This window comes from Canis lupus, chromosome 5 (assembly GCF_048164855.1).
Source record: "Canis lupus baileyi chromosome 5, mCanLup2.hap1, whole genome shotgun sequence".
NCBI classification, from domain to species: Eukaryota; Metazoa; Chordata; class Mammalia; order Carnivora; family Canidae; genus Canis; species Canis lupus.
Window position 1 is genome coordinate 43,817,372 of NC_132842.1, and position 13,992 is coordinate 43,831,363.

Below are 13,992 nucleotides of genomic sequence, written 5' to 3' on the forward strand. Positions count from 1 at the left end.
TTTCCTGATGGCATTTTTACCACTATAGACTCAAATTTTCATTCTGCTTTATTGCCATAGGCATTTTCAATTAGTAAGACTTCATTTAGTTTGTATATGAGAAAATTTTATTCTGGTGTTTTTTTCCAGAAATGATGCATATGAATTTTTCTCAAATGGTTTATTTTGTTGAGAACTCTTTCTTTTTCTTTTTTTTCCCCCTCTAATGATCTGTCAGATGAAATGTGGCATCCTTTATTTCTTCCAAAAATGAGTTACTGCTTTTCCATTTGCTTCATCCTTAGATTATCCCACCATCTCTCTGTGGGATGAGATGAAGAGTCAGCAAACTTTTTGTTCTAATTAATTCCATTAACAGTATTTTATGTCTATCATGTACCAGTAGGTACTTAAATTCTTAGCTTCAAAGAGGAATAAGAGAAGCTTCACTATTCAGAAGCTCTCTCTACATAGAGAAGCCAACTGGTAACACCATTCTGTCTGGCACATGCAATAGGATATGTTGCAGGGTGAGGGGTTGGTGCACAACTCCATCTCTGGGGTAGGGAGAAGTATAGAGGTTAGCCTTAAGGATAAGTCTGGAAGACTGAATTAATTTGCCAAGAATGAGGGGAAAAGGACATTGTAGGCAGAAGGAACCACATGAGCAAAACATGGGGATGTTGAAATACCGTGGCACTTTTGGGAGATTAGGAGTCATTCCATTTGGCTGCAGGGCTTAGGGCCTGAGGCAGAGACAAGATGATGGTCTCAGATCTCTACAACTCACAGTACTTTTTTTTTTTTGGTGGCTGGTATTCTTTTCAAGTTATAGAGTGGAATGAATTATGGACAAATTAAATATTGAGTGGGATTGATGAAGTAATTGTGAAGGGTCTATGTGATAACTAAAAGTATAAAATAAGAAAAAAAAATAAAGGACTCTTCCTTAAAAACCCCAGAATATGCTTGTCACTGGAAATAGAGTTGTTTAAAGGAGAGGAGGATCATAGGGGAAGAGAGGAAAAAATAAAACAAGACAGAATCAGGAAGGGAGACAAACCATAAGAGACTTTTAATCATAGCAAACAAACTGAGGATCACTGGAGGGGAGTGGAGTGGGAATATGGGGTCCCTGGGTGATGGACATTAAGGAGCGCATGTGATGTAATGAACCCTCGGTGTTATGTAAAACTGATGGATCACTGACCTCTATCTCTGAAATAAATAAAACATTATAGTTAATTAATTAAATTTAAATACAACTTAAAAAAATAAAAACAAAAGAGGAAACTAACTTTTGACCAGTGACATTTTCAGTTCTCTTCTCAGCCTTCCTGCATTAACTTGGGGATGATGTGGGCCAAGGTACTATGGATGCTCCTTCTACTCTGTAAACTCAGCCTGGCAGGTAGGTTGACTTTTTCCCTTTTATAGATTATCTGATTTTTATTAACTTCTTTGTACAAGAACTATTAATTTGAGTGCAAAGGGACACCTGGACCATGGGCATAAGTAGATGAGCAACAAGAGGTTTTTGAACTCCCTGAATTTGTGTGGATAGGTGTGTGCATGTTGATGTACACATATCTGTGTGCAAATTTGGCAAGATGGCCTATCATATTTTCAGAGGATAATATGACCCCCCCAAAAGGTTGAGATCCACTGTTTTAGCATGATAGTAAGTTCTTATCTCAATAGTTTTTGTGTTAGGAGGAGTGGTTTCATGTAAAACACACACATAAAAACAAAAATATAATTTTCACAGTATTTTCAATAATTCCCAAGGACATAAAGGGAAATGATGAAATAACACATTTTCACAATGGTCTAACTCAAGACTACAGGCCTAATATCCATAGAGTACATAATGGATTTAATATCCATTAGTTTGATTGCATCTAAGTATTAACAGCAGAGAAGAAAAGTGGGGACTGGGGACTGGGAACATAGAAAAGGCATCATGTCATGTACCAGTTTACACACTGAATGGCTTAAAAGGCAGAAATTTATTTTCTCATAGTTCTGGAGGCTGGAAGTCAAAGTGCCCACAGGGTTGATTTTCTGACACCTCTCTCCTTGGTACATAAGTAGCATTCCTTTCCATGGCTTTTCATATGGTCATCCCTCTGTGTGTTCTAATCTCTTAGGATTTTAAAGAACACCAATCAATTTGGATTAGGGAATACCCTAATGGCCTCATGTTAACTAATACCTCCTTAAAAACCCTATCTCCAAATAGAATCATTTTCTGAGGTAATGGGGGTTAGGGCCTCAACATATGCATTTGGGTGTATATAATTAAGACTGTAACATTTGGTAATTGAAGGTGACCAAGGGGCAGTAGTGATCCACAGAAAATATCTTCCAGACGTCTTCTCTGGGACGGCCTGCCTTATAGCCACCCCTGGGGTATACCTGTGGTGCTTAGGAGTTTTATAGACACTATAGGCATGTAGGCCTGTATCTCTCAGTCTCATCTAGCCTCTCCTCACCAGCTTAGAAACCAAAAATTTGCCCCACTTATCCAATTTACAGTTCAAAATATGTGTATCATGGCTTTCATCAACTCACCCTTCCCCTTATCTTTTTCTTCTATCTCTGGCTTCTTCTCTTCTTATTACCTTTTACTTAAACCATGTTCTGTGCAATTGGTCCAGTTTCCACCTGACTTCCCTTCTAGAATATCTTTCCCTAGGTTTCTGATCAGCCCTGTTCTTCTTCTTTTTCGAGACATTTTTCAAAACACTAACTTGCAACAGTGCATCAGGAGCATATAGGGAAGAAGGGAGATCAAAGATATTTAATTTTGAAAAATATTCTTTTTTCATGTGGGAAATTCTCTGATAAACATGAATATTCTTCTCATCTTTCTTAGAGGAAAGCTAATGAATATTTCCCCTTAGTTCTAGACATAGGAGAAATAGATAGTCTTAGAAACATAGGAATATAGTTAAAGCTTCTTTTTTGAACATGTTGGGGAAGGATAGATATGCAAAATGGCAAATCTAGCCTTCAGATGCCCATTTTTAAAAAATAAAAATTCTGGCTTTTTAAAAAAAATGTTTTATTTACTTATTCATGAGAGACAGAGAGAGAGAGAGAGAGAGAGGCAGAGACATAGGCAGAGGGAGAAGCAGGCTCCATGAAAGAAGCCCGACATAGGGTCTCCAGGATCACACCCTGGGCCAAAGGCGACACTAAACCGCTGAGCCACCCGGGCTGCCCAAAATTCTGTTTTTGAATAGTCTTAGATTGATAGAAAACTTGTGAAGATAGTACAATTTTTGTATACCCCTCAACCAACTGCCCCCATTGTTAATACCTTATAATACATTTGCCAAAACTAAGGAAGTGATATTGACACATTATTATAGACTAAATTCCAGACTTTATTTGGATTTCACTAGTTTTTTCATTAATGTTCTTTCTGTTCCAGGATTGAATTCAGGGTACTATATTGCATTGCATTGTCACATCTCTCTGATCTCTTGTGGTCTGTGACAGTTTCTTAGTTTTTCCTTACTTCTCATGATCTTATTAAAACTTTTGAGTACTTGCCAGTACTCCTGAGCTTTTATAAAAAGTATAACAGAGGTGAAGTGCCCTTTGTGCCCTATCACATGTTTGTAACAGTTTTCAGATATAGAGTTGATACTAGAATTAGGGATAGTGGATAAGACTTAAAATCAGTACCCTGTATGCCAGTAAGGGGAAAGGGAGGATGATAGAGATGTAGGCTCTGTGAATACTGGTGGTTCTACTACATACATAAAGTAAAAGCTGTTAGGATATGCGGGATCACACCAGGTAACTGGCAAAAATGTAATTGTAAGTAAAGCAAGTATGTTAAAGTGAAGCCTAACATTATTTGTTATCTGGTTCCTTATTCCAGTTCTTCCCATCCCCAAATGGTGATAAAACTAATCTCAAATGGCCTAAGATACATGTGTAGAACTTGAATTCATGAGGACACATGAAGAGAAGAAAGAAAACTACTGATTAAATGAATTATTCTCCCAAGTCTTAGCATCCTGGATTTTTAAAGCAGACTGTCTCTTTTTTCACATTACTCAGGGAAGTCGTTCATGCTGTGAAAATCTCAGTGTTTAAAATGGCAAATTCTATATGTCTATCAGAAGTAGGCAGGAGCCCAGGGTGATGAAGGCTCTACCATCTTAAGACACTATCATCTCAGCATGAATTTGCAGAGTGTGCAGGAACAGAGGAAGGAGAGAAAGGAGAATCATACACCAGAACTTAAACGCTCCTCTTATGTCACTGGCCAGAGCAAGTCATATGGCCACACCTAATTTCAAGGAGGCAAGAAAATAAAATCTTGCCATATGTCCAAGAAGGGGAGATATTGATAAACATTGGAAACACAACTGAACATATATTTTATTCATCACAGATCTTTTCTGTAATACCTGGGTAGGGGATCAGAATATTCCCTTGCAAAATATGCCACTTTGACGTGAGGATTATTTTGATATGGAAACACATGATGAGAATCAACAGATTCAGAAATGAAGGCTACTCCATGAGTTTCCTACCTGTATTTACCTTCCTGTAGTTTACTACCCTTAAAAACCTAAATTCCAGGGATCCCTGGGTGGCTCAGTGGTTTAGCACCTGCCTTCAGCCCAGGGTGTGGTCCTGGAGTCCTGGGATCGAGTCCCACATCGGGCTCCCTGCATGGAGCCTGCTTCTCCCTTTGCCTGTATCTCTGTCTCTCTCTTTTCCTCTCTCTGTCTCTCATGAATAAATAAATAAAAATATTTTAAAAAGACTAAATTCCTTTTCCTTTGTTTTGTCTCTTCTGCACAAATTTATTGTATTTTTGTTAAGATACTGTGTGAGCCTGTGATCTAACCACCTCTTTGAGTTACTCTTCATTGACGTTTCTCCTGTATGAATTGTGCTTCATGCATTAATAAACTGTTTTTCTTTTTTTTAATCTGTCTTTTGTTAATCTCATCTTTAAGGTTCCAGCTGCAGAACCTAGGAGGGTAGAAGAAATAAGATTTTTTTCTTCTTAAATTCCAATATCTTTATAAGTATATTGCTTTCTGGTGCTTGCTTTGGCAGCACATATACTGAAAAAGAATATTGTTTTCTGGGATGCCTGGGTGGCTCAGCGGTTTGGCACCTGCCTTTGGCTCAGGGTGTGATCCCACAGTACTGGGGTCAAGTCCCGCATTGGGCTCCCTGCATGGAGCCTGCTTCTCCCTCTGCCTATGTCTCTGCCCCACCCCTCTCTGTGTCTCTCATGAATAAATAAATAAAATATTAAAAAAGAATATTGCTTTCTTGTCCTATTCCAAGCAGTAAGGATAAGACAAATGTAGTTTCATTTATAATAAGCTCACGTAGAGTAGAATATCATTCTTTTTTTTTAAGATTTTATTTATTCATGATAGACATAGAGAGAGAGAGGCAGAGACACAGGCAGAGGGAGAAGCAGGCTCCATGCCAGGAGCCTGACGTGGGACTCGATCCCGAGACTCCAGGATAGCACCCTGGACCAAAGGCAGGTGCCAAACCGCTGAGCCACCCAGGGATCCCCTACAATATCATTCTTAAAACAATTTTTTCCTGATACCCATGGAACCAGATGTTTGACTGAGATGCAGTAAAAAAATGGAGGCTCTAATTGCTAGGATAAACAAGGCAGAAGAGACAGTGATATAGAAGACAAAATGATGGGAAGTAAGGAAGCTGAGAAAAAGAGAGAAAAACAACTAGTGGATCATGAGTGGAGAAATCAGTGATTCTGTAAAGCACAATAATATTCTAATAGGGGTCCCAGAAGATAAGCGAAGATAAGGGAGTGGGGGGGTGGAGGAGGTGGGGTCGGGGCAGAAGGCTTATTTGAACAAATTATAGCTGAGAACTTCCCTAATCTGGGGAAGGAAATAGGCATTTAAGTCCACAAGGCACTCAAAATCAATAAAAATGGTCAACACTCTGACATATAATAATGAAGCTTGCAAATTTCAGAGATAAAAAGAAAATCCTGAAAGCAGCTCCAGGACAAGAGGTCCTTAACCTATAAGGGTAGAAACATAAGGCTGGCAGCAGACCTGTCCACAGAGACCTGGCAGGCCGAAAAAGACTGGCATGATATATTCAAGGTGCTAAATGAGAAAAATATGCAGCCAAGAATCCTTTATTCAGCAAGGCTGTCATTCATAATGGAAGGAGAGATAAAGAGCTTCCAGGACAAACAGAAACTAAAAGAATTTGTGATCACTAAACCATCCCTGCAAGAAATATTAAAGGGGATCATTTGAACAAAGAGCCCAAAAATCACAAAGACCAAAAAAGAACAGAGTCAGTCTACAGAAACAGTGGCTTTGCAGGTAATACAATGGCACTAAATTCATATCTTTCAATAATAATTCTGAATGTATATGGGCTAAAAATGCTCCAATCCAAAGCCAGAGTATCATACTGGATTAAAAACAAAACCTATCAATATACTGTCTACAAGAGACTCATTTTAGACACACAGACACCTCCATATTGAAGGTGAGGTCATGGAGAATGACTTATCATGCTAATGGTACCTCGGTCTTTTTAAGCATTTGGACTTAGAGATCACTGTCTTTGTCATGGTTTTTAGCATGCATGCAGTAAAGACAGAAAATCTTTTTAAAAATTTGTTGTATTTTAATTACAATCTAGTTACCATACAGTTATATTAGTTTCAGGTGTACTGTATAGTGATTCAACAATTCCATATATCACCCAGTGTTCATCATGACAAGTGCCTTCTTTAATCCCTATCACCTATTTCACCCATTCACCCACCCACCTCTCCTCAGGTAATCATTAGTTTATTTTTTAAGAGTCTGCTTTTTGGTTTATTTCTCTCTCTTTGTTCCCTTTGCTCATATGTTTTGTTTCTTGAATTCCACATATGAGTGAAATCATATAGTATTTGTCTTTCTATGACTTATTTTTCTTAGGATTATACTCTATACCTCCATCCATGTTATTACAAATGGCAAGATTATTTTTTATGGCTGAATATTATTGTATTTATTTATTTATATCACACTTTATCTATCATTGGACACGAGCTGCTTCATATCTTGGCTATTATAAATCTGCAATAAACATAGGGGTGCATGAATACTTTTGAATTAGTGTTTTGTATTTTTTTGGGTAAATATCCAATAGTGTGATTACTGGATTAGAGGGTACTTCTATTTTTAACTTTTTGAGGAAGCTCCATACTATTTTCCACAGTGGCATTCCTAGTTTGCATTTCCACCAACAACAGTACAAGAGGGCTCCTTTTTCTCTACATCCTCACCAACACTTATTCTTTATTGTTTTTGATTTAGCCATTTTGACAGGTGTGATGATAAGTGATGTTGAACATCTTTTTATGTATTAGTTGACCATCTGGATGCCTTCTTTGGAGAAATGTCCGTTCATGTCTTCTGCCAATTTTTTTTCTGCCAATTTTTTAATTGAATTATTTTCTTTTTGAGTGTTGAATTGTATCAGTTCTTTATATATTTCAGATAAGAACCTTTTATCAGAGATGTCATTTGCAAATATATTATCCCATTCAGTGGATTGTCTTTTGGTTTTGTTGATTGTTTCCTTTGCTGTGCTGAAGCATTTTATTTTGATGAAGTCTCAACAGTTTATTTTTGCTTTTATTTCCCTTGCTTCAGGAGACCTATCTAGAAAAATATTGCTACAACCAATGTCATAGAAATTACCACCTATGCTCTCTTCTAGGATTTTTATGGTTTCAGGTCTCACATTTAGGTCTTCAATCCATTTTGAATTTATTTTTGTGTATGGTGTAAGAAAATGGTCCAGTTTCATTCTTTTGCATGTTGCTGTTTAGTTTTCCCAACACCATTTGTTGAAGAGACTGTCTTTTTCCCATTGGATATTTGTTCCTGCTTTGTTGAAGAATCCCTGACCATATAATTGTGGGTTTATTTCTAAGTTTTCTTTTTTTTTTAAGTCTTTATTTAGTTCAGAGAGAGAGAGAGAGAGCACCAGTGGAGAGGAGGGTCAGAGGGAGAGGGAAAAGTAGACTCCCCACAGAGCAGGAAGTCCAATATAGGGTTCGATCCCAGGACCCTGAGATCACAACCTGAGCTGAAGGCAAAGCTCAACCAACTGAGCCATGCAGGTACTCCTATTTTTAAGTTTCCTATTCTGTTCTGATTTATGTGTCTATATTTATGTCAGTACCATACTATTTTGATTACTACAGCTTTGTAGTGTAACTAGAACTCTGGAATTGTGATGCCTCCAGCTTTGCTTTTCTTTTCCAAACAAAATTGCTTTGACTCTTTGAGGTCTTTTGTGGTTCCATACAAATTTTAGGATTGTTTGTTTTGGTTCTATGAAAAATGTTGTTATTTTGATAGGGATTGTATTAAATGTGTATATTGCTTTGGGTAGGATAGACATTTTAGTGGTATTTTTTCTTCCAGTCTTCCATTTTTTTGTGTCATCTTCAATTTCTTTCATTAATGTTATATAGTTTTCAGAATACAGGTCTTTCACCTCCTTGGTTAAGCTTATTCCTAGGTACTTTATTATTTTTGGTGTAATTGTAAATGGGATTGCTTTCTTAATTTCTCTTTCTGTGGCTTCATTATTAGTGTATAGAAATGCAACAGATTTTTGTACATTGATTCTGTCTCCTGAGACTTCAGTGAATTCATTGATCAATACTAGTAGTTTTTTTGTGTAGTCTTTAGCATTTTCTTTTTTTTTTTTAAAGATTTTATTTATTTACTCATGAGAGACACAGAGAGAAAGAGGCAGAGACACAGGCAGAGGGAGAAGTAGGCTCCGTGCGGGGAGACCCATCCCGGGTCTCCAGGATCATGCCCTGGGCTGAAGGCAGGCGCTAAACTGCTCAGCCACCCGGGCTGCCCTCTTTAGCATTTTCTATATATAGTATCATGTCATCTGCAAATAGTGAAAGTTTTACTTCTTCCTTACCAATTTGGATACCTTTTATTTCTTTTTATTATCTGTTTTCTGTGGTTAGGATTCCCAGTATTATGTTGAATAAAAGTGGTGAGAGTGGACATCTTTGTCTTGTTCCTGATCGTAGGGGAAAAGTTCTCAGTTTTTTCCCATTGAATAGGATGTTGGCTGTGGGTTTTTCCATATAAGGCCTTGTTATAATGAGGTATGTTCCCTCTATATCTACTTTGTTGAGAGTTTTTATCATAAATGGGTTATACTTTGTTAAATGGTTTTTCTGCATCTATTGAAATGATCATATGGTTTTTATCATTTCTCTTTAAATATGATGTGTATCACATTGATTGATTTGAGAATATTCAATCACCCCTGCAATCTTGGGATAAATCCTACTGGATTGTGGTGAACGATTTCTTTTAATGTATCATTGGATTCAATTTGCTGGTATCCCATTGAGGATTTTTACATCTATATTCATCAAAGATATTGGCCTGTAGTTCTCTTTTTTTTGGTGGATTTGTCTGGTTTTGGTATTAGGGTGGTTCTTGCCTCATAGAATGAATTTGGAAATTTACCTTCCTTTTCTATTTTTTGGAATAGTTTGAGAAGAATACATATTAACTCTTGTGTAAATGTTTGTTAGAATTCACCTGTGGAGCCATCTGATTCTGGACTTTTGTTTCCTTGGAGTTTTTTTGATTACTAACTCAATTTCCTTTCTAGTAATGAATCTGTTCAGATTTTCTATTTCTTCCTATTTCAGTTTTGATAATTTTATGTTTCTAGGAATTTATCCATTTCTTCTAGGTTGTCCAGTTTGTTGGCACATAATTTTTCGTAACATTCTCTTACATTTGTTTGTCTTTCTGTGGTGTGGGTTGTTATTTCTCCTTTTACATTTGTGATTCTGTTGAGCGCTCTCTCTCTCTCTCTCTCTCTCTCTCTCTCTTTTGATGAGTCTGGCTAGACATTTATCAATTTTATTGACCTTTTCAAAGAACCATCTCCTGGTCATTGATCTGTTGGATTGTTTTTTAGTTCCTTTATCATTTATTTCTGTTCTAATCTTTATTATTTCCTTCCTTCTGCTGGTTTTGGATTTTATTTGTTATTTTTCTAGCTCCTAATTTAGGTGTAAGTTTAGATTGTTTATTTGAGACATTTTTTGCTTCTTGAAATAGGCCTGTATTGCTATAAACTTCCCTCTTAGATCCCATTTTTCTATGTCCCAAATATTTGGACTGTTCTATTTGTAACTTTTTTTCTCTTGCCGCTTTTATGATATTTTTCTTCATCACGACTTTTTACGATTTTAATTACTATGTGTCTTGTGTGGATCTCCTGCATTGATTTTTTTTGGGGGAAGTGGGGTGGTTCTCTGTGCCTCTTGGACCTGGATATATGTTTCTTTTCCCAGATTAGGGAATTTTTTCAGCTATTATTTCTTCAGATAAATTTTTGCCCCCCTTTCTACTCTTTTCTTCCCTGCTATTCCTATAATGCAAGTGTTAATCAGACTTGATGGAGTCACTGAATTCCCTAAGACTGTTCTCAAATTGCATAGTTTTTTCCCTCTCATTTGCTCAGTTTGGTTACTTTCTATTACTCTGTCTTCTAGGTCATTAATTCATTCCTCTCTTTCATTTAGCCTTCTATTTATTACATTAAGTGTATTTTTAATTTCATTTATTGTGGTCTTTATCTCTGATTTATTCTTTTTTTTAATCTTTTTGTTAAGTGTCTCACTGATACCCTCTACTCTTTTCTAAAGTCCAATGAGTATCTTTATGGTCATTACTATAGATTCTCTATCAGGCATATTATGTCTGTTTTGCTTAGGTCTCTTGCTGTGTATTGGTCCAATTCTTTCACTTGGATATATTTCTCTGTCTTCTCATTTTTTGTAATTGTCTGTGTCTTTCTATGTGTAAGGTAAGTCAGCTATAGCTCCTGTTCTTAAAGGTAATGGCCATATGAAAAAGAGGTCCTAAAGTGCCTTGCAATGCACCATTCCCTGCTCCCCAGGACCTAGCTCTTTAGGGAGTTTCTCCTGTGGGTATTGCATTTGCCTTGTTGCATTCTTATCTTTTTTTGCATCAGTTTAGTTGTCTGAAGTGGCTCTCTCTGCCTGTTGTGAGTAGTGTTTGGTTCCTGGCAGGTGTAGCCTGCATTTAAACAAAGTACATGCTGGTCTGCCTTCTACTTTAGACCTGGAGCTGCTGCTATTGGTACTGGCCAGCCTAAGCAGATCTGCAAAGGACACTGTCTGAAGGTCTTGGACTTTTAATAAGGTGTGCCTTAGGCTTTTTCAGAGTCTGCCGCCATCATGACCAAGGCTCTGCAAAAGGCACAGGTTAAGAGATGTAGCACTAGTGAGGTTTATATTGATCTTTTGTGGGAGGGGCTCCACAGTGCTGGGACTGAGGCAAGTGTGACTGGAAAGGGCAGATCCATTGAAGCATGGGGTGGGGGACTTGTTGCAAGCAAGTTAGGTAGGGAGTGTGGGCAAATTACTGGTTCCCATAGGTGGCTATGAGTTTATGCTGGGAGGCAGGGGTGTGAAATGGTGCCTACCAACTCCTTTGTTACTGGAGGAGTCTTTCTGAAGTCCCTAACTAATAGGTGCTTCAAGGATGGAGTGTAGCATTCAGAGGAAAGCAGCTTCTCAAGAAACAGCTGGGAGTATTGACACAATATGCAGTCACCAAGCTCTCCCTCATTCTTATTTATTATTCCCAGGGGCTACTTTACCCATGTGGACAATTCTCATTTCATAGAACAAATATATGAATAAATATACAAATTCAAAAATCCTAGACTTAAACAAAACAGTGAATGCCATCCATTCTGGAACCATTTATTGCTTGCTACCTTTTTGTTAGAAGTTAATGCCTCTGACAGAGGTGAAATAAATATAGTGTGGGTTAGGTGTGCAAAGAAAATAAAACATCCTTATAGTCTATGATCAAACTAATCAATTCCAAAAGTTCCTTCTACCCTGGAAAGCCAGGCAGAGTTGAGAGGAGGAGGGGAGAGTGGGCAGCACTCTTATTTGTTAACTTGGCTCAGTTTCTTCTGGTTTGTAGTGTCTTTCAGCTAATTTAGTCTCTCTGGTGCAAATGCTCACTTTCCAGAGTTCCTGCCTTTCCCCTGCTCCTCTTTAAGATGGTATCTGGGTATATGATCAGAGTTTATATGACTGACTGCAGAGCGTCTGGTAAGGGATTGTGAATCTATGTAAGAAAGTCTTTGTGTTGCCTTCTGGTCTTCTCTGGACTGCCTGCTTTGGTCTCATGCTTTCTCTGCTATCTATTGCAGGACAGGTGGCTTTGTCTAGACTTTGAGGCATCAAATTAGCACCTGTTCCTGAAGCTCATGTCCCATTTGTTTTCCTGTGCTCCTGAAGTCTTCCGTGTGCAGAAGTTTCTTCATCTAAATCCCAGGCCTGGACCAACATCACACATCTATACCCACTCCCCACCCTGAGATACCAGGGACTTCAGGATCTCTGCATGCCCTTGCCTGTATAGAGCTGCTGCCTCAGCTTACACTGTGCCATTGCAGTGTTAGGACTTCTGCATTATGCTGGAGTTGAAGCTGAGTGGAGCATAAGTCTTCTTTTATTTATTTTTTATTTTTTTATTTTTAAAATATTTTATTTATACATAAGAGACACACAGAGAGAGAGAAAGAGAAAGACAGAGACACAGGCAGAGGGAGAAGCAGGCCCCATACAGGGAGCCCGATGTGGGACTCGATCCCGAGTCTCCAAGATCATACCCTGGGCCGAAGGCAGTGCTAACCTCTGAGCCACCCAGGGATCCAATAAGGCTTCTTTTAGATTAAAGGCTTGTGACCTGCCCCAGGCTGTGCCTGATGAAGTAGGTCACCAGCCCAGATGATCTTGTTTCACAGATCCATCTGTGTGTTTCTACTGCTCCACCAAGAACACTGACATCTGAGCTCCTTGCTCTACCTTACTTTCATTGTCTCTCCACCCATCCCCATGAGTATTTTACTTGCTAGAAGTGATGGGCTTTTTCCTATTTCTTGTCTTGCGAGGACTTCTTCCTAGATGCACTGAAGCTTTACTTTGATATGAAAAGGTAACCTAAGTTGTCTTCCTCTCCCAAAAATGCCTGCTTCTTAAAATTGGTTTTACTAAAGACTCAAAAAGAAGTTAGTTTCAGTCTCAGAACTGAACATTGCCCTTAGTTTAGATTTGCCTTTGTTCTTAATTATGTATGTGTATATGTCCATGGATGAGTGTGTAGATTAACCCCTTGTCATTTGGTGAAATGTCTGGACCACTTCTCAAAATAATATGTGGGCAGCCCGGGTGGCTCAGCGGTTTAGCACTGTCTTCAGCCCAGGGCCTGATTCTGAAGACCCGGGATCGAGTCCCACGTCAGGCTCCCTGCATGGAGCCTGCTTCTCCCTCTGCCTATGTCTCTGCCTCTCTCTCTCTCTCTCTCTCTCTCTCTTTATGTGTCTCTCATGAATCAATCAATCAAAAGAAAAGAAATAAGAAGGCCTAATAATTACTTTAATTATTAGTAATAGTTACAGTAGTATTTGATATTTTCAAGGTATTTGCAATAAATATAAATATAGTATGAAAATACTCTTTTGATGGTGACATCACAAGTAATGATTCAACTATAGATTGTTGACCACATTCATGATGAAAGGAAATTATTAATTTCAACAATAAACTAGTGAAAATATTTTCCTCTTTAAGTTCATGTACCCATAGATTGTATCTCTGGACCCTTGCAGGGTCTAGATCCATATTCTAGATTGTATCTGATTTTCCTATGAAGGAATAGGTATTACTAGGTGAGAAACTACAAGGAGCAAGATTTATAAGCTATGAAAATACAGATAAGGATATTTTAGAAATTTTCTCTATTAATGCAGTCCTTTAGGGAAAAATTATTGATACATAAGTTTGAAGTGTGGTATAGTTGAATGTTTTGTGTTTTTCTCTTTTCCACATATCATCCATTGCCTAATTACCCGGACCGGTTCTAG

At 37.9% G+C, this 13,992-nt stretch overlaps 1 protein-coding gene across 5 annotated transcripts in view; it reads left to right on the forward strand.

The window, feature by feature from the left end:
• The window catches only part of IL31RA (interleukin 31 receptor A), an 84,981-nt gene that overhangs the window by 29,559 nt on the left and 41,430 nt on the right, over positions 1–13,992 (forward strand). For 3 of the 5 annotated variants that reach the window (XM_072826427.1, XM_072826426.1, XM_072826425.1), the window contains one exon: positions 1,300–1,390. In XM_072826427.1, the coding sequence (XP_072682528.1) occupies positions 1,333–1,390 (58 nt within the window). In that variant the 5' untranslated portion in view covers positions 1,300–1,332. The remainder of the gene's footprint in view (positions 1–1,299; positions 1,391–13,992) is intronic. The other 2 variants (XM_072826429.1, XM_072826428.1) reach the window with 1 other exon arrangement.